This window comes from Syngnathus scovelli, chromosome 12 (genome assembly GCF_024217435.2).
Source record: "Syngnathus scovelli strain Florida chromosome 12, RoL_Ssco_1.2, whole genome shotgun sequence".
Lineage (NCBI taxonomy): Eukaryota > Metazoa > Chordata > Actinopteri > Syngnathiformes > Syngnathidae > Syngnathus > Syngnathus scovelli.
Window position 1 is genome coordinate 7,499,987 of NC_090858.1, and position 20,309 is coordinate 7,520,295.

Below are 20,309 nucleotides of genomic sequence, written 5' to 3' on the forward strand. Positions count from 1 at the left end.
ACATACATTCTAACATTATTATTTGGGGGGTTAAAATATACAGCTAATTGTTTGTTTGTAGTTCCTTTAATTTTCTGGCATAAAATAATATCTCAAGTTGGGTATGCGTTTCGTTGGCTCAGGCAGCCCCTCGGCTTTTCCTGTCTAGTGGCAACATCACAACTTGTCGACTAAACCGGAGTCAGCAGGTAAAAGTTAAAATATTTTACCGAACTTTTTTACTCAGAAGCTTTTCTCTGTATGTAATGTTGTGTCATATTATTGTATACCTTTAACATTCATTGTATATATTGCCGATCCCAAAAGATGCAAGTTCGGGAAGTGGTTGAAGTAAACTATTGACTGAGTTGTTCAGATTTTCACTCAATGTGATTATGTGACACTTTTCTTTATGACACCATCAGTTTTGAATCAATATGGAAAACAGAATGATAATTTTGTGTAAATGCTTTAAAAGTACTGACGTGTGTTATTGTAACCTTGCTTTGTTGAGAACAACAACAACAATAACCTTATTGTTTCAGCTGAGATGATCCACAGTGTGTTCCTCATTAATTACACGGGAGACATCTTCCTGGAGAAACACTGGAAGAGCGTCATCAACCGGAGTGTGTGCGACTATTTCTTCGAAGCTAAGGAAAAGGCACTGGAGCCCGAGAATGTGCCTCCCATCCTGCAGACCCCCCACCACTATCTCATTAATATATACAGAGGGAAGCTCTTCTTCCTCGCTGTCATCCAGACTGAAGTGCCTCCACTGTTTGTCATTGAATTCCTGCACAGGGTTGCAGAGACACTTCAGGTCAGAGGTAGACACACATTTCAAGGATGTACACCAAATCCTCAAACAGCTTTGCATACAACAGGACTACTTTGGCGAGTGCTCTGAAAGCGTGATCAAAGACAACCTGGTGACGGTGTACGAAATCCTAGAAGAGATGCTGGACAACGGTTTTCCGCTGGCAACTGAGTCCAACGTCCTGAAGGAGATGATCAGACCTCCCACCATCCTCCGATCAGTCGTCAATACTCTCACAGGTAAATAGATGGTGGATGGCGTTTACTTGATCTCAAAATGTGCGTGAATACAGTCCAAAACTTGTGTTTCTTCTCAGGGGGAAGCAATCTTGGAGACACGCTTCCCACGGGCCAGTTGTCCAATATTCCCTGGAGGCGCGTTGGTGTGAAATACACCAACAATGAAGCATACTTTGACGTCATTGAGGAAATAGATGCCATTTTGGACAAATCAGGTTTGTAGATGCTCCCTACTGAGACATCCACTGCCGACCGAGCAACACAAATAAAAATGGATGGATGGATGAGTCCACACTGTCACTGTCATATGTCATGTAAGGTCCATTTTAAGAAACTGTGCTTTTTGTTCAGGTTCCACAGTGTTTGCAGAGATTCAAGGTGTGATTGAAGCCTGCGTCAGACTCACAGGGATGCCCGACCTCACGCTCTCCTTTATGGTGAGCGCTCAGCTTTAATAGATGCAGTACAATGGTGCCTTGACTTAAAAATGAAAATGCCAAGAACAACAGTTTGTGTCATGATTATGTGCATTCATTTAACGGTTAAAGGTTTGCAAATGATCCCACATTTTTGCTTTATGAATTGAAGAATCCCCGTCTCCTGGACGACGTCAGCTTTCACCCATGCGTCCGTTTCAAGCGCTGGGAATCGGAGCGCGTCCTCTCTTTCATCCCGCCCGACGGCAACTTTACCCTCATGACTTATCACGTCAGCTCACAAAAGTAAGCAGAGACAATACTGAATAATGGCACCTCTCGCTGTTTGTCTCCGTGTTACTTATTCCAAAAAACCTTCAATATCCTTTTGGGATCATCTCAACCAACCGCCGTTGCCTTCCCCAGTCTTGTCGCCATTCCGGTTTATGTGAAGCAGAACATCAGCTTTATGGAGACAGGCTCTTGCGGCCGTCTGGACATCACAATCGGACCCAAGCAGACGATGGGGAAGACGGTGGAGGGACTGCTGGTCACCATCCACATGCCCAAAGCTGTGCTCAATGCCAACCTCACTGCCACGCAGGGGAACTACACATATGACCTCACCACCAAGGTGAATGCCCATTCAGCTTCTGACTTTACATATCATTAACAAAGTACGGACGGTGCTTTATATCCTGCTCACTTAAAAATGTGGTTCATTTGCTACGACATAGCTTTAGTTGTGTTACTGAAAGCACCCCTGCGTGCTTTTGTGTAGGTCTTGGTGTGGGACGTGGGCAAACTAAACCCCCAGAAGCTTCCAAACCTGCGAGGCAGCCTGAGCGTGCAATCGGGTGCTCCAAAACCGGAGGAGAACCCCTCGCTCAACATTGACTTGAAAATTCAGCAGCTAGCCATATCAGGTGATACAAATAACGGGTCAGTGTCACAATGTGTTGTTCCAATAATGAACACAATGAACATTTGTTCCCTGTAGGTCTTAAGGTGAACCGTCTGGACATGTATGGGGAGAAGTACAAACCCTTTAAAGGGGTCAAATACCTCACTAAAGCTGGGAAATTCCAAGTGAGGACCTGACTCAGTCACCGCTCCACAATCGTGCTCCAGGCTCGACGCTCCAAATCTATCCAAACCTCACTCAACATTGTTCACAAATCATTTTGCATTTTAACAGTTATTTATTAAATCCATGTTATGGCATTACAGGCTCTGTACATAAAAGTGGCTTATTTGTAGCCTCTAAAGGGAAGCCTTAATTATAATAATAACAATATTAATACTATAAATCACCTTGCTATGTGACCAATTCCTCCGAATGTGTTTTTTCTTAAGGGAATGTGTTGCTTTGTAAATGAGCCCACACAATCATTCTTAAGATATTGCTTGCAGGCTGCCTTTCTGTTTATCATTGTTTTCTACTTATATTGTGAAAAACTACGCAATGCCTTAGTACACCTTGGAAATGTGGCCTTGTAAGGTGCTTCCTTCAGGACTGGAAAGCAATCTGTTTTATGGCACAGTTATCTGCTAACTATTATGCCAGGTTCTGATTAGCTGTGGAGAACACCGACTTAGAAATATGCACAATCTTTATGTGGTCTTGAATGCAACTTTCTGTCTTACTTATTCTTGCTTTTGCACAAGCCTTTCTCTGTGAAAAAAAGTTCACTGTCAGTCTAAGTGCACAAGAGGTGTTATAAAAACATTTGAGAATATAACGTACTCTACTTGTGTGTAATTTTTTTTTTTTTTTTTTTACATGAATGTGCATGTCACCATGCAATTTTGGATTGTCGCTGTTTTCTGCAGTGGTTCACAAGATTTCCCTTTTGTTGCAATGCGTACATGAAAATCTTGAAAATGCATCTACAAGTCAGCAATATAAATGAAAAAGCAGAATAAAATTCTATTAAATAGTAAAATTCTGTTAGGTGGTTATTTCATTTGGTTGAAACGTTTGAATAGAAAAAAAAATTCAAGTGCTGGAAACAGTTTTTGATATCTGATAGTGTCAGGTGTTGCAACATTTCTTGGCTCAAAGTCATTCATAATCAGTCTTTTTATTCTTCCAAGGCACAAACAGCGCATGTGTTTGCATGGCCAAGAGCTCTCGAGATACATTCAGGGTGCATGAGACACATCACACATGTACACACTGTAATGTATACATAACACACTGTCGCTCTCAGCAAGCGGCTGCTACATCCTCACTACATTCAGTCCCTTTAATGCCGTGCTTGTTTCTACTCACGTGTGCGCACACACACACTGATTCTCCATTTAGAAGTTATATTTGCCCAGCAATCATACAAAAGTTGGTATAAATCATAAAATGAAAGTGAAACAAGAGCTTGTGGTTGCATGTAATTTGGTTAATTTGTGACGCCACCACTCCAAACACACGATGACCCCCCCCCCCAGAACAGTTCAACTGTTAAGGAGATAGGACATACAGGAAAATAAATGTTATATACGTATATTGCTAAAAAAATATGTGAAATATGACAGAATAAAATGTATGATGGTGGTAATGGGCTGTTGAAGCGTTATAGAGTTAAAATGTAGTTGAGTAATGTCCAATGCATTATTTGGCTTTAAAATTAAATGAAAAACAATAAGTAGCCATAAAAATTTCACAGTTTAAATAGGGATGTACATTTGATTGGCTATGAACATAATTTTAATTTGAATATGTTTCAACAATCTGAATGATCTTAACTCCTTCCATGCCAGAATTTGTTGAAGAGTAGTGTCTTAACTTTCCATAGACCTGTGTAGTCATCAATGTTGTTTTTCTTTAAATAGCAAATTGACCCTGAGACAGTCTTGCACTCCAATTTAAATAAATTAAAATGGCTAATTACCAGTAAAATTGAACATTATGCCCATCCCTATTAATAATAACGAGTTGTCATGCACACAGCTAATGCTAAGCAAATCATTTGTTACTTCGGCAATCACTCAATCATGAACTAAAACATTTCATCGCCAACCATTTCCAATCCAGAAGACTTCATATAGTTCAAGTATAAGCGAATTGTAGGCGATGATGTCATACCTTCAAATCGACACTCAATCAGCAGCGTAAATTATTCAAAGTAAACATGAGCGGAGGAGAGTGCCGTCCTTAAGCCTTTTAAAGTTGGTGAGGATCTCTCATAGGTGACTATACACACAAAACACAAATCTCTGTTAAACACAAAAGTCCTATCATAATCTCTCAAGTTGCCTTTTAGAAAATAGAAAACATCTTCATGCAAAAAATATATTGCTACCTGCAATCAACATACCAAAAATATATATTAATAAAAATGCTTCCTTCGTGTCCACTTAAAACCAGACAGGAAGAACTTTAAATGAAGCACATCTACAGTGGATGATGGAGAATCATCTATGTTGCTACTTCATTATTTTTGTGTGCTGCTGTTCACAAAGTCATTGCTGCCTTCATTGGTACCAGGGGGTTTTGCGTACCCAGCGGAGGGTGAATCCTGCATCCGTGCGGATCTTGATGGAGGCCGCCTCAGCTTCCCTCACAGTCTCCTTTACGGACTGCATCAGGTTCTGGGCGTTGTGGACCAGCATCTCTGTGGCCTGCACAAATCAACAGGACGATGGGAAGGGAGTCATGACACCAGAATAAATTTTTGTTTGAATTCGTTATGGCGGACATGATATGGAAAACACATTTTGTTGTTTGTTTAGTCTCTAATGCCTGCAAACCCATAAAGTGTGACAATAATGGTAATTTATTTCAATCTATACACCGTGATCAAATAGTCAAATGAACATTTTACCTGCTCGGACTCCTCTTCACTAATGTTTGTTCTACCCAACATAGTTGCTTTCACGGTGGAGAGGATCTTCAACTGAGTACTGATGGTGGGGATCCGCTCACAAACCTTCAACAAGAAAAACAAAAATGATAAAAAAATATTTGGGATTTCAGTGGATGGATTGTCTTCCAAATAGTGTTTTATCATTGGGGCAAGCAATTGCAGCAGTGCTCTACGAATCCTGCAGAGAGCAGTATTGTAAAAAATAATGTTTTCTCACAAAGGAGTTATTCAACAAATAGTAATATTAGTAAAAAATATATTATTGTTGTTTGTGCTTGTTAGAAAAGCACATCAGACAAGAAAGATTATTGTAGTTTTCTGTGTCCCATTTTTGTATTAAAAACCAACCTGCAGCAGGTTGGTCCTGATGCGTCTATCCGTGCACTGCTTGGCCACTTCCTTGGCGAGTCTCGTCACCTCGTCCGATGCCTTGGCAATGTCCTTGGCACATTGGATCAACGCTCGCTTGTTTCCACTGCCGCCGCGCACCAGCCGGGACATCTCGGCCATCAGCAGAGCCATGCGCTTGGCGGCCGCGATGATGTCGTTGCCCTGAGACAAGGGAGTAATAAGATAAGGAGAATCTCCAAGCATAATATTAAAGGATGGTTAAAAATCATAAAAATGTTAATGACAAGCATCCATTTAGTCATTTGCATGCAGTATGCACACAGAATATCATGAAATTCCCATGCATGCTGACCCGTTTCTCAGTGCTTTAAGGTTAGTAACCATGACATCACCCAGACCTCTTTGGGAAACTGTCATCCTTGGCATCACTGGTTGCCATGACAACAAGTGATTGACAACAGCAAGATTCCTATATAAGGGCGGGAAATCCTGAAGCTAGTTGGGCATAGTGGTGCATCGATTTAAAAAAAGCCATTCCATCAAGTGTCAACCTTTAGTACAACTTTAGCATCTGAGCAGCCACAGCTGGTTGGAGGTTGCCATGGTAGCGGCAGATGCAATCGGTTTGAGTGACGCTTTGTTTTTGCATGCGTGTGGAGAGAGAAGTGGTGGAGTCAAATAATCCAGCGGCAAAAATGCGCTTGTGACGTCAAGTCAGACCTTGCTAGACCACTTGCGCGCCTCCTGGTGCAGAGCCTGGGCGGCCGCCAGCATGGGTTGATTGACAGGCTGGTTGGAGGGCATCAGCAGTAGCTCGGGCTCATAGTCATCCTCACCATCAGTAAACTCATCTTCATCGTCTACCTCTACTGCCTCCTGGCAGGGCAAGGCGGGGAAAGGGTGTATTGCCAGCGGTTGGATTGATTGGGGAGGGAAGGGGGAGGAGGGGAGAGAGCCAGGAGGCGTTTAGTACACCACGAGAAGCAGTAGGTGGAAGAACAGAGGAAGAATTGAAGGAGGAGTACAGGCATCATGGAGGAGCAGGAAGGGAAGGCGGGACTGCGCAGTGAAGGCGAGGCGGGGAGGAAAATATAATAGGACTGCAGCTGTGACCCTGAGGTTGTGATCTAACAGGATTGAGGTCTCCCTCCACAATACGAGTGGGACACAATAAAAGTGATAGTTTCCGCCAATGTGCATAGCTATACGAGACCCAGCAATAATTGCTAGAATCTGAATTGGGGTGAGAGACTGCCAGGGCATATAAAGGTGAACAAAAATTCACATTTACATTGAAAATCTTCTAATAAAACAGCAAGTGGGAGGAAGCTGGAGTACCCAGAAATGCAGATTTGAACCCAAATCTTCTGACTGTAATTTTTGGATTATGCAAGTGTACTTAATGAATTGCCCACTTGGTTCTTGTTTAATTACCAGATGACAGTTTCCATTCTTCTTCTGAAATTGGAATCAAGCCCCCTGATGTCCACATTTCAGTCTCAACATGACTCACGATATATGAATTCACAGTCAACAGAGACAACATATTCCATGACCACAATAGTAAAAGTCAGTTGTGCAAATTGAGGTCAATATGCATATGTGAACCGACCTTGCTGGACCACTTGCGGGCCTCGTCGTGCAGCTGTTTGGCGGCCACCATCATGGGCTCACTCACAACCTCTCCAGCCTTCTGCTCCGGGAACTCTTCATCCTTTTCCTCGGGAGGAGGAGGACGCGGGGGCGGCACCTCGCCCTCTGGCAGGGGCGGCTTGGGTGGAGCCTGCTCATCACTCACCTGGAAGTAAAACAGGTCCAAATTCCATGGAGAGACTAGACACGGCGCACATCCGGTGAATAATTGTTGGACTCACTTGGAGCTGATCGAGGTCAGGCGGCGGAGGGGGGAAATCCAGCTCCTGAGGTTGGAAGGCCTCTCTGACTTTTCCCACAGCGGCCAGGATCCTTAGACAGGAGTCCAAATAGGCCTTCTGCAGCCCTGTGGAAGGGTCAGAGGTCATCCGGTATCATACAGAGATTGTTTATGGCTTCAACTGAGTGTGTGTACCTTTATCTTGAATGTTGCCAGCCACCGCCTTAGCATCCATGACCATGGGTGAGATGGTGTGAGACAGGACATCTGACGCGTGTTTCACCAAGTCCCTGAAGCGCGGATCCTCCGAGTTCTCCACTTCCCTCTTGGCCACCAACAGAACACGATTGGCTCGCCGCGCGATGCTCGTCGCCCCGGCAACAAGCATTTGGGGCTGAACATTCGCCATGGCAACTCGGCACTTGTCGATGTCTTTCTTGATGGCTTCCTCGGATGCGTCCAGCAATGACTTGGTATCTATGGCTTCATCAACAAGACCTGCACTCGCAAAGACACACAAATGGGAAATATGAGCAATAAACGTGAGCCAAAAAAAACTAAATTAAATCTAATTTACTAGTACCTGTTGATTCCAACAACATCTTAAAAGGATCTCACCTGTGAGTTTCTCTACATTGTCAATCCACTGGTTCTTCATGGTGTCAAAGTGCTCGTATGCCGCTTTATTCCCAGGATTCTTCAACAAGATCCGAGCAGCAGAAGTTACCTAGACCAGGGGCGGACTTGCATTAGGCAAACACGTCAAAATGTTAAAAAAGATTATTCCATCTTTTTACTTTTGAGAAAATTCACTTATGAGATAATCCTCCAAAACTATTGTACTATTTCTGTCTTTTTTTTTTTTAAATAAATGAAAACGTGGTGATTTAAAAAGAAACAAGCACCTGCGGCGTGAGCTCACGTGCATGTTTGACCGCTGCGTGGATCCCCTCCACCGTGCTCTTATTGGCCGTTCCCACAGCAGCTGCCTTCTCAGCTGTAGCCCCCAGACGACCTGCATGGGCCTCAAAATTCCCAGCGCGCTCCTCAAAAACCTACAAGGACACAGACGACTCAAACGATACTTCTTCACTGCTCGTCTTGTGAATCTGTGAACACCACAACTGACCTCATCTCTGTTGGGGGCATCCGGGGGTGCGGTTGCGGACACGGCCAGCAATTTGATAGGCGTTGTGGTGTCACTGAAGACATCAGATACTTCCTGGGTCATCACCTCCTGCATTTTGTGCCGCAGATCCTGGTGTAGGAAGAAACGCCATAATATGACCACTGGGTGGCGCTCTTTCCCAGTGCATGCTGAAACCTGAGCTTATCCGTTTATACTTGGGGGTAATAAAAGTTTTGGTCTTAGGCCCACCATATATATTTTTAATCATATTCTACTTCCTAGACATAAATTACCAAGTAGGATATAGTTAGAAGGTATGTGCTGTCAAACATTTAACAAGATTATGATTCTTAAGAATATAAAGAAAACAGTGCTTATATGAACTACCTTAAGGCTGTCATGTAGCTGTGCGGCGGTCGCCCGAGCGTGGGGGGCCTCGGCTTCTCCCCTGCCAGCCATTTCAGCCAAAGATGTCATGAGAGCCTCCGTTCTGTCACAGCGTCCCATCATATCCTGGCGGTATGGCCCCAAGAGGCCTCCTGCCAGTCTCCTGCCTTCTCCAACCATCCCTCTGATAGCCGCCTGACCTGAAGACACGTAAATTCGTCAGAGGTCGTCCTTCATATCACATTTAAATACTGGCTTGCTCCTGGATAAAAACAAACACATCTATAGAGGTGATGAGGGAGGGAAAATAAAAAAAAAATGCATTCAAACAAGGATTCAAAATGTGATGATTTTTTTGCAGACCATAGTAAAATTGGATTATTGCTGTTTTGAAGTCATGAATATTTAAAGAATGAAGGTGCATCATCAGTGGAAGGTAAAAAGTGGAAGCCAGTACCTGTGTTCCACTCTAGTCTCTCACACTCTGTTCCCGAGAAGCAGCGTGGGAGGGAACAGGTGACGATTAAAAAAACAGACACACAACCAAGAATTTGTTTTTCTTACTGGATGTTTTTACGTCTCAGGGTTTCTTTAGCCTGTTGCATGGTGTTATTTTAAATAGGTGGCTGGACTTTTCTTTCTGAATGGCAACTACAGTTGCTCAATAAGTGTCTGTCGGGTTTTCCAGAACCCTCACTCACCTACACCTCGGTCATCCACTCCAGGATTAGCGACCCAACGCAGTGCTTGCTCCATTTTGCCCTCTAAAGTGACTGCAGGCTTGGCGGGCCTCATGTTGGCCACAGCTCGGTTGGTCTTGGCCTGCAGGGTCAGCAGGGCCGCCCCGATTTGCTTTGCCAAGGCACGAGCTTCCGGACTGTCACCTTTACCTCTGAGACAATACAACACGAAAAAAAATATTGTATAAAGATGTGCATAAATAGGAGCATCAAATAAGAAGGGAAATAAGGTGTTGAGTTATCCAAAGTCTTCTCCACCTTTAAGGGCAACATAAATAAATGTGTTCATGTTAATTTGTTAGAAGCCCAACTTTTTATTAACCCTCGGTTAGAGAATCATCCCTAAAGGGAAATAACATTGATGTTGATGCAACTAGTTTCCTTTTATGGTCATTGAATTCAGAATCTAAAGAATTAATGATTCATGCTGTTATGACTCGTTGAATTTGAGGAACAAGGCAGGTCATTTTTTTGAATAAGTTGCTTCAATGAGATATTTCCCTTTAATTTCCGCAAAACCGTTTTAAGAACAACCCCTTTGGTTTGTCACCGTATTCAAACATTTTAGCAACCTTATCCTTGGAGGGCTGCCGAAAGTTGACAGGCAACAACATAAGCTCCAGGCAGGTAAAATGTGCCATGCATTGGTCACACAAGGCTGCATTCTAATCCTGGGAATGAAGGGTCTTCCAATTAGATAAAAACACAGCACAGTCATTAATGTCAGAGGAAGGAAGATCTACTAAATAAACATACTGTTTGCGAAGCTCCACAAGTCTGGCGGTGAGGCCTGCGATCTCACTGATAGAACGCAGGATGTCGTCTCTGTCTTTGGGGTCTTCACACAGGTCGGCAATGCGTTTGGCTTCTGCGAGTAACGCCCGGATGTTCTCCTCACCTTCCAGACCGCCGTTCGGGTCAGCCAACCAGGCCTTAAAAAAATAACGCCATCATAAATATTAGTCTGTAAACGTTACATGAACAAAACTCAACGTGGTGTTGTTTGATGAGACCTGTGCGGCATCCAGTCTCCTCGCGATGGCTTGCTTGGCATTGATAAGAGCTTCCAGTCTTCGAGCAGCATTGTCCACTTTGGCAAATAACAAATCTAAACCCTGAGAGCATTGGCTGGCACGTTGGACACACGCCTGGCTCGGACCCTGGCCTCTGCCGCAGATAATAAATACATGTAAATATTTTTCCAGTGGTGGCAACAATAGTCTTTTCACAATAAGCGTGCAATACCTGACTCGAAGATCGGCAATCTGGTCAGTCATTTGTCCCAGAGCTTTGTGTGTTGCCAAAATATCCTTCCTCTCCTTCCCGGCACAAAGCTCTCCCACCTTTCCCGCCTCGTCCAGAATCACACGCAATGCGACCTCACCCGGTTCACCTGAAGGTGGTGGTGGTGTCAATAGGTCAATAAAGGTCAAGGCCAACATAAGTGTAGACCACTCTGATACAAACCTGGTTGTCCATAGGGGTCTTTCAGCCAACCTTTAGCTTGGATCATTTTCGATTCAATCAAGGCCAACGATCTCTTCAATGCTTCCATATCCTAAAAAAAATATTAAAATACAAAAGTAAATATTTAGTATTACCTTCAAATAATAAGGGAAAACACATATAAAATTATTTATAACCTTTTTTTGATTGCTGTTAAATCACTGATTTGTGATTGTGACAATCTTCTGGATTTAGAGATTGGACCAATAAATAAATAAATAAATAAATAAATAAATGAGTGAATAAATAAACAAACAGCCTGATACTCTATATTGTATCACAATCAATGATATTGATATAAATAAACATTGAAGATGCGTAAATTTCAACATTTCTGTTTTCTGCTTAAATCTGTGGGGTTTTTTGGACAGCAATGTTATTCCCTTTTTTTGTGGTAAACGTTACACAATTATTATTTTTTTAGTGGTTTCTGAGTCATTTGTTTGAATGACTTCAACCACTTTGGTGCCCAAGATGTCATATTAACAGATAAAAATAGCGCAAAACATAGCCTCACTGAAAGAGGAAGACGCAATATTAGGATGTTGCTGGCATTTGTTACCAATGTTAGCACAACACAAATAATACAAATAATGTAAAATAGCAGCTAATTTGGACTGCACCAACAACTGCTTCATCTTAACCGTGAACTCCAGTTTGCGTCGATAGCTTTATGAAATAATTAAGTCCACAAATCATCAATTAATCGAGTTTATAAATCACTCAAGCTAAATTATTCACAGCAGTCATTAAAACACTACGTACATGCATCAAAACAAAACATGCGATTATCTTTATTATAAAGTTGTAGTTTGGTAAAAAATAACAAAAAATTCGATGTATCAAAATATTAATTTTCCCCCAAAAATAATAGAGAAAAATATTTCCCTCCCAGTTCAGAGGACGATAAAACGCTTGAGTGGAAACGTTCAATAGGTCAAGTATTACGGATGTGTCTGGAGCAGATTATTTTATATAATTCATGACCCGGGGAGTTAGGGGCAGGGCAGCCCTTCATGATGACTGGAACTGGCAACAATATGTGCACAGCAACCACTCAGACACACAAAGACAAATCATTGTGTGGACCGGTTATGTGTGTTGAAACATGCAGAGTGACAAGTTGGACGAGGGAAATTTATCTTATCATCTCTGATGTTCTAAAATAAATAAATAAATGGTGGGGAGGGCAACAAAATATTTTATGAGTGAAGTCATTTTGACTGAACAATATCTTGTGTAACACACTGACAGTATGAGCTGGAGAGAAAATACAGTAAATGAAGATACTATTGCAATTAAAGTGACTGTACTGTTCGGTATTCAAGTATCTATTCTTTTTTACAGCTTTCTATTCTACTCAATAAATAAAAAAAAAAAAATCTGTACTTTTCAGTTCTTACTTTGCCAGAATAGGTTCGTCTTTTTTTTTTTTCTTACTTAAATGATTTGAATCAGTACTTTTACATGAAGACAGAGGGTAGGTATTTTTGTCACCTCTGCTCAAATCACACAAACAGATGGACATAAAACACATAGTGATGAGTTACATGTGTACAGAACATCATCACATTAGCTGACTGAAACACGGGACATACAGGTTATTGCGTACCAACCAGGATGGCATTTACACTAAAATGTGTTAAACCAAGTGGCACAAACACGAGCACTGGAGGCTGCAGATGGGGAGAGAAGCAGGCTTACCTTCTACAAGGAGGGAAAATAATGGAGGAGAAAAGTACAGAAAGAAAAAGGAAAAGGGGGTTACACCAACAAGCAAAAAGAAAAAGTGAATCACAGAAGGTAGAGAGATGCTCTCTGCAGCAAAGAGGCTTGTGTGGCTAAGACTATGTGTGTGTGTGTGTTGTGAGCAGGCCTTCCACATTAAAACTGCAATTAAATAAATGTGTAGGGATTAACTTGAGAGGGTTTAAAATGAGAATCCGCATAGCTGAGTGGCACCTTATTGGCCCAGGCATCTTCGTCCCACGTGGTAAGCTGTAAAACTCGGATAATCTCGGTGATCTCGCCGCTCATCTTCTCGAAGGTAAAGCGGCGGTTCCTCTCAGCCTCCTCCACGCCGGCACCACGCCCGCTTTTGGTTGCCACGAAAATCTTTATCGCTGAGGACGGAAAGATGAATTGGGCATGACATTGGAAAGTTTCATTGGTTGCTTTCCAGTTTGGCTGCTTATTTCTTCCCAGATGAGTTGAAACTATGACAACTGTAAATCCACCATCAATAATTTCCCCTTCCGATATGCAGGCCGTAATGGCCTTGGTGTTCCAAAACTTCTGTCTATACTCCAGTGTTGCCCAGCTCTTGTTAGTCGATCCAGGGCAACAGGCAGCAGCGTGCGTGCTTGTAGTCAATCTTACAGTTCAAGGCAACTAATGACTGTAATGATCCGTGTTGCTATAACGACCGTGCGGCATGCTCAGTGACCCGCTCTCTTTGGCTTTTTTGTGGCGCAGTCGGACCCACACACACGTGGACACACACATACACGCACGCGCACTCTCACCTGATATCAGGACAGGCAGCAGCTCTTTCACCGTGCTCATGGAGTTGATGAGCATCTGTCTGTGCTCCTGGTGTGTCAGCTCCTGCTGCCTCTCCTCGATCATCTTCGACATCTTGGTCATCCCTGAGCAAAGGCAAGCAAACAATAATTTAGTCAAATTCCTTCCAATGGTGATGATGATTAGCCTGTTGGCTTACGCCAGGTTGAAATTTGTTTGCACGCTGAACTCATTTTCTGCAGATTTACATATATTAACACAAAACATGGAATGCAGTGGACGATTTATCACTTTTGATGATATTTTTAGTGATTAACGATTTATTCTAATAACAGCATTTGGAATTGATTTGATGGACATCATTGCTGTTTAGAAACAGTTCTTGCCAACCTGGTCCCAGGTTTTTAGTGTACGTGACGAGGTCCTCCATAGTTTCCACCACTTCGGATACCGTCAGATACTCCATTATACCTTTGCATACCCGAATAATCTTACGCACCTGGAACAGAACACACATCATCAATGATAAACATACTCGGAGTATTAAAGCATATTATTGCTGTTCCTCAAGTTGCCCCCTGTCCATGTGTGTGTGCAGCCTTGTGATTTCTGTATAACTATAAAACTATAAAAAGTTTGCTCCTTCAAAACGAGTGATAAAACACAGTGACGTGCTCAATGTGATTCCACTTAGTAGAAGTTTCAAATATCCAACCCACACATACACACACGCGCACTGATTCTGCATCATGATAGAGAAAACGTCATATGATCTGACTGATTAAATCTAAGTGAGACTCCCATTACTGAGCTCTGAGCTCAGTTCCTTCTCCCGTGCGGCGCTATAAAAAGCTGTATTTCCCGGAAAGATCACAAGCAGACGAAGACAAACACACCTCGGCCTCATCGAACGTAAGCAGCAGGTCAGACGTGCCCGACAAAATGCCTCGGGATCCGTCGATGAGGTAATCCCGAGCGGGGACAGAGTAGGGGTCCGTCTTCAGCATCTGAGCCGCTTGGACCAGTTTAGAAGACGAGTTCTCCACCCTGCACACACCGGGAACACATATTTCTTGTTTTCGGTTATATTGTAAACAAAATGTATGATTGGGCAAACGACATAAGGCACAAAAATGTTGGATGTTTTGTTTTTGAGTAGCTCGATGCATACATGTTTTATTAAGTTGAATAAGGTGATGAATTTAAGTGCTTGAGAGAAGCCAAGGCACCTCCTCCTTCTTCTGACCCCCACTGGTGAGGGTATCGATGGCTGCTAGTTCATCTATATTTAGTCAGGTTCACATTACACATGCCCCCTCTTCCTTAGCCCTGTGGGTGAGATTTACGATGTGTATGTATACATGTGTGTCTGAGGGTGCACTTTTCACATCTATATCCGTTTTAAAATCTGAAATCTGCTCTTAAGTCGAAAGATAGACAAAGGCAGCTGATCATTTATTATCGAAAAGCCACATGTTATGTTGCTGAACTTGAATCATTGATTTGCATAAATCTGTACGACACTCAATGCAGCCAGATCAATGTCAAGGGTACGGCATTGCTGTGCAGGCTCTTTCCGCCACCCTATTAGACGTTTAGAAGCCTGCTCGGAACACAACAAACAGCCTCTCAGCCGGATGGTGCACAAGTCACCCGTGGGTCTCTTCTGACTGAGCTCTCAGTTCAGAAGTGGCTCTTTGTTGCAGCTGGGCGTGCTGCCATATTTCCTAGCATTAAACTGCCCGGAATCCTCTTCCGTACTTTTCAGAATAAGTTCTCTGTCTCCTCAGTGATAACGTGGATTAATTCCATCACACAGAGTCAATGGTAAACAAGCGTACTTGATGAATGCAGGCGGCATGTCTCTCTTTAGCACCTGGTCCTCGGTGGTTTGAACTGTTTCCTTCCCAACCTGCAACACATAATCGGACCATTAAATGTTTGTATTAATACAGAAAAATATCGTCTTTTAGTATTATATAAAACTTTCACACAATTCACTTGGGTGACCATATGACATTTGGGTGCAGATTTGAATGAAGGTGCACATTTCAGAAAAGGCCATCAACTTAAAAATTGAGGACCCACACATGCAGTCGCTCTACATATAAACACGAAAGCGCGAAGGTGGCCTCGCACACTGGAGATGCAATTTCAGGAAGATGATGACATCAGTCTCTCAGTGCCGCATTGGTGAACTTGACTTAATAGACTTTGCGGCCCCCCCGAGAGTCACAGGAAGATGCATTCGTAGCGAGAAGCAAACACAAGCACCATCTGGCATCCAATAAAACGGCAAAGGATTCCTTGAAGCTTGCAGGAATGAAGTTTTGCGAGTATAGTAAGCGAGTCCTGATGAAACTTTAGACAAAGAACCTGCTTGAGTGCAAGCGCTTCTTGTAATTGCCATCACTTAGCATCGATTATTTGATGCGCAATCGCTGCATAGTTAATGTGCAGTTAAGTGTCCGACGTGTCCACAGTGACATTCCATGTGTTTGTTGGAAAGTTGTGATGCGACCGAGTAGTTTTAAAATAATTGTTAGCTTGATTAGTTTTGCATCAGAATTGTGTGCCAGGAATTATGGGACTTAAGTTGATTAACTTGGAGTGGAGAAAAAGAAAAATTATGCATTATGATTTTTTTTTTGGTCTGTCATTGATTAAATGAAAATACCAAGGTGAACTCTTGGCAATACACAACTATTGAATGTCTTTACAAAATAAACTGCAAAGAGAAAGTAAGGGAAGCATAGTGGGAAAGGTAGTGCAGGGTCATCCAATGAATTACATCCCAAACAGAAGCAGGTGACTCTTCTACTCACTTCTCCACAGTAAATCTATTTATTCCTCCCTCCTTCCCTCCCTCCCCTCCCCCTAGACGTACTCAGGAATGAGATTGACATCGCCTCCTTGGGGAGCTGAAACTTCCAAGCGCGGCTCCGTCATCGGCACAATTCCAGCGAGCTTGCGCGTTTCCCTACTAATGCACCAGCTAATCTTTTAGATGTTTAGTTGAATCGTCAGCTCACAGACGTGCAGCCTCTCTGACAGATTGACACCATTTTGTTCGCATCTGGAAGAATCTCAGTGACCTACTTTTTATACACATGGCCCACCATGCTGGGGGTGAACAGTGTAACCGTATCAGTATGCAGTGGGACTCTCTTTTACATCTTTGTATCTGATAGCGAAAATAAAAAATCTGAAGGCGCCCATCATGTACAATGAACTTTTTCTTCCCAGTAACCAGCATGCTTTGCACACTTGTTTCTATCTTTCTCATCCATTACAGAGCACTTGTCTCCTTTTCAGCTGCATTGCTGCACAATTAGCAAGCATCATCAGTAGATAAAAATGATCCCCCAAAACTTAAATCCTTAATTACATCCGATAAGATCAGCTTTCGCTATTTGGTATAGCTTCTCTATAAAACGCATCAGGGACACATAGACATGCCCGAGGCTGCTATTAGCCTCCCTCTGCTCGCCGTCTGGTTGAATCTACTGAAGTGATCAGGACAAGCAGAGAGATACAGTAATCAACCATCATGGACTTCAGTTTACAACTATATTTATTTATTGGTTGGTTTAGGAGTGGTGATCCTTTTACCCATTAGCACACATTTCTGTTTTCATAAAGTCCTGTGAAGGACATGAAAAAAATAAATGTAACAACTGAATTGTACATTTAGCCTTTCTTCAACAGTTCTTCTAAGATTGTGTTTTTACAATTGCATGGCAGGCTGGGACTCTAAATTGGTTGTTTGGCTACTGTATATGTGCCCAGTGATTGACTGGCGACCAGTCTAGGGTGTAACCCATCTTGACAAAAAAGTCAGCTGGGACAGACTCCAGCTCACTCGTCAACTAAATGAGGACAAGCTTCAAAAAATAGATGGGAGGATTAAATGTGCTTGTGGGGTGCCAATGGGAAGTACTACTGCAATACTGCCGTGTGTACTCGCGTTAACGTTGCTGTGAAATTTTGGTGCAAATCTGGATAAAGATGCATCGTATCAAGGATGGTTTTGTCACTTTTTTCAGTACATTTTTAAAAGCTAAATAATTAAGACCATTTAGGAGTTGTACAACTTGATTCTGATCAAAAATATGTCCCCCAATAAGCCAAACGAAAGATGAAAAATGTCTCTTGAGTGTTGTCCCTTGACTGGGCTCGTATTGATTTTGCCAGTCAGTGCACACAGACAAAGTGACCCACTGTGTAATCTCGGTTTAAATTAAATATGACCAATGTGTGTGTCAAATCAATCTTCCGCCCCACAAACTCCATTGAGGATGTCTGAGTGTCCAACTGATTAGCAATAAGGGCAAAGTTGAACATATTATGTTGCATTGGTGAGTCACTTTTATATGTTAGTGTGCAAAGATCAAACACCATAAAAAAAATGTCTCGATCTCAAAATGTGATTACATGTCTAATTTTGTGTTAATTGTACCACGTTGACATGATAAATGTCAAGAGAGCAAACTGGTAGAATAAACTCACATCGACTCACCCGCACAAGGTTGCTGACTGCAGCCTGCACCGCCTGCACCGGTACGGACAGGTCCGGGATGGCTTTCCCGTCCACCTCGCCCTCTTCGTGCATGATGACCAGGTGAGAGATCTGCTGGGCCACCGGCTCCAGGATACTCTCGATGGTCTTGGTATGAAACACCGGCATGGTCAACGACTTTTACCGCAGCCCCCAAAGCACACACGAAAAGGTGATCGGTGGCTTCTTTGCAAAGAAGCCCTCCTTTCTTGCTTTTTATTCTCTCCTCACTCGCGGGAGGAGCAACAACCACGTCTGCTCTGACGGTCAAATCTAGACCCGGGTCCCTCCGGTGGGTCTACCCTTGTCGTGCCAGAAGGAATCACCGCCCTCCGCCCAATCACCGCGAAGACGCAGCTTGCTCCGTGCCTGCGCTATGGAGGAGGCTCGGAACCTGTGCGCGCTCACGCTGCACGCGCATGCACGGGCGCAGCATCGTGCAAGTGACAGCTCTTTCCAAGTTACGTCATGCATGCCTGCCAGTGTGCCCCCCCTCCTCCCCAAAAAGGAAAGGGCTACATTAATGAGAAGAGGAGGGGATTCCTCGATTGGATGAGGACGTTCAGTGCAGTGGCACCAACAGGAGGAATGTGGCATTACACACAAGTGGATAAGACTTTATACTGAAATGTCTACACCCAAATGGCTTACAAAATTAAACATAATTTTTAGGTGCAAAATTTCAATTTATTGATTTATGAACACTCAAACCTTATTTGCTACTCTATGTTTGCATTGGTCACTCATGCTAGTATTCAGAAAGGTATAGGTATTTTTTAGGTGGTACTTGGTATTACAAGTTTGAAAATCACTGCTCTTCTAGCTAGTAATATTTTATTTGGGGACCCAATAAAATTGACCCGCCGCCAATTTTAGGTCCCAACCCTACACAGTGTCGAGGACACTGGAACTGAGATGCACCAACGTGAAAGAAACAGAAGAGCCTTTTTTTATGAAGCTACAAACTTATATTCGACACATGAGCTACGTTCATTAAATGCTTGGTCAGTAGTCCACATCTCCAAGCCGTTCAAGTCTATATTAAGACCAGGAATTCATTTTACTGTGAAGCAAAGAAGAGAATCTCTTCATGGGGCACCAACAAATTTACTTACATTATTTTCATGCACAAACAAATGCATTACAGAAACTTATCATGGTGCATTAAAATTGCTGGCATTAGAAATGAGTGACGTCCTCAAAGTGTTGCTGGAATAGGGACAATCTCAATGTGTGCTGAGGAAACCAGAGACGTCCCAAGCAAAAACAGCAGTATTTATACCCTGGAGACATTCAAAGTGCCTGTAGCTATGTGTGTGTGTTTATGTGAATGTGCGGGGGTGTGAACAAGAGGCTGTTGTCATCTGGACTGGAGAGACTCTGGTCCACCTGGTTGAAGAGACTCTCGTCTACTATTATTGAATGTCCAGCAGTTATATACTCAATGGAATCACATTTTTACAAGAGCTCTTAACACGGCTGCGAAGATAAAAGGTGCAGTAAATGACATCACACTGGGAGGTCACTTAAATATAACTATCATAGTGGTTACCAACATTACAGTAGTGGAGTAAGTCCATGTTCAATTGACTTATACAATTGAAAAGTTTCTAAACGATTCCCCGTGGTGTTTTTTTTTTTTTTTCAAACCGAAGAAAAATGTGCTATTATAATTTCTGTACCCTCTCACTACCATGAAAGGGAAGTAAGCATCTCATCATTACTGTGAAGATGAAGCCTCAGGAGTAACTTGGATGGGAAGCGGGGGGTGATTCAACCTGAAATCTTCCAGCTGGGATTCAACCAATCTTTGACCATGATCTGTCCTAACCTTCTCTTTCGAAATGTCCTTTCAGGGGAGTGGGACTCTTACTGCATCTCATAGCCATGTATGGTTTGAAGAACAAGTTATTAAGTAAACACAT

The 20,309-nt window shown here is 42.8% G+C and overlaps 2 protein-coding genes across 8 annotated transcripts; one reads left to right on the plus strand and one right to left on the minus strand.

The window, feature by feature from the left end:
* The first annotated feature begins 103 nt into the window (after positions 1-103).
* On the plus strand, positions 104-3,400 carry ap3m1 (adaptor related protein complex 3 subunit mu 1). Its single transcript, XM_049735658.2, has 9 exons — positions 104-188; positions 525-802; positions 867-1,038; positions 1,116-1,253; positions 1,390-1,475; positions 1,627-1,760; positions 1,881-2,088; positions 2,236-2,380; positions 2,455-3,400. Exons 2-9 carry the CDS (start codon positions 530-532, stop codon positions 2,553-2,555), a joined length of 1,257 nt encoding a protein of 418 aa, XP_049591615.1. The 5' UTR covers positions 104-188; positions 525-529; the 3' UTR covers positions 2,556-3,400.
* Positions 3,401-3,519: 119 nt separating this feature from the next.
* Positions 3,520-18,819, minus strand: LOC125978353 (vinculin). 7 transcript variants are annotated; one of them, XM_049735650.2, is made up of 25 exons: positions 18,346-18,819; positions 15,668-15,738; positions 14,723-14,873; positions 14,217-14,325; positions 13,829-13,951; positions 13,266-13,426; positions 11,265-11,355; positions 11,043-11,190; positions 10,811-10,964; positions 10,554-10,729; positions 10,370-10,468; positions 9,759-9,949; positions 9,515-9,541; positions 9,058-9,257; positions 8,671-8,799; positions 8,447-8,596; positions 8,160-8,268; positions 7,737-8,039; positions 7,543-7,667; positions 7,281-7,466; positions 6,389-6,544; positions 5,666-5,869; positions 5,276-5,380; positions 4,953-5,072; positions 3,520-4,644 (listed from the first exon to the last, which is right to left on the minus strand). In XM_049735650.2, exons 1-25 carry the CDS (start codon positions 18,511-18,513, stop codon positions 4,615-4,617), a joined length of 3,486 nt encoding a protein of 1,161 aa, XP_049591607.1. In that variant the 5' UTR covers positions 18,514-18,819; the 3' UTR covers positions 3,520-4,614. The 7 variants fall into 7 exon arrangements, with proteins under 7 accessions (XP_049591607.1, XP_049591612.1, XP_049591609.1 ...); XM_049735655.2 differs by having other exon boundaries at positions 18,336-18,476; XM_049735652.2 differs by lacking the exon at positions 10,370-10,468 and having other exon boundaries at positions 18,346-18,818.
* Between the last annotated feature and the right edge of the window lie 1,490 nt (positions 18,820-20,309).

Bases quoted from the DNA above. Each gene is read 5' to 3' on its own strand.
- ap3m1 (XM_049735658.2), top strand. From the start codon at position 530: ATGATCCACAGTGTGTTCCTCATTAATTACACGGGAGACATCTTCCTG. The intron at 1,254-1,389 runs GTTTGTAGATGC...CTTTTTGTTCAG, and splicing joins TGCCATTTTGGACAAATCAG to GTTCCACAGTGTTTGCAGAG. The intron at 1,761-1,880 runs GTAAGCAGAGAC...TGCCTTCCCCAG, and splicing joins TATCACGTCAGCTCACAAAA to TCTTGTCGCCATTCCGGTTT.
- LOC125978353 (XM_049735650.2), bottom strand. From the start codon at position 18,513: ATGCCGGTGTTTCATACCAAGACCATCGAGAGTATCCTGGAGCCGGTG. The intron at 11,191-11,264 runs GTTTGTATCAGA...CACCACCTTCAG, and splicing joins AGACCCCTATGGACAACCAG to GTGAACCGGGTGAGGTCGCA. The intron at 5,870-6,388 runs GTCTGACTTGAC...CCCTTGTCTCAG, and splicing joins CGCGCAAGTGGTCTAGCAAG to GGCAACGACATCATCGCGGC.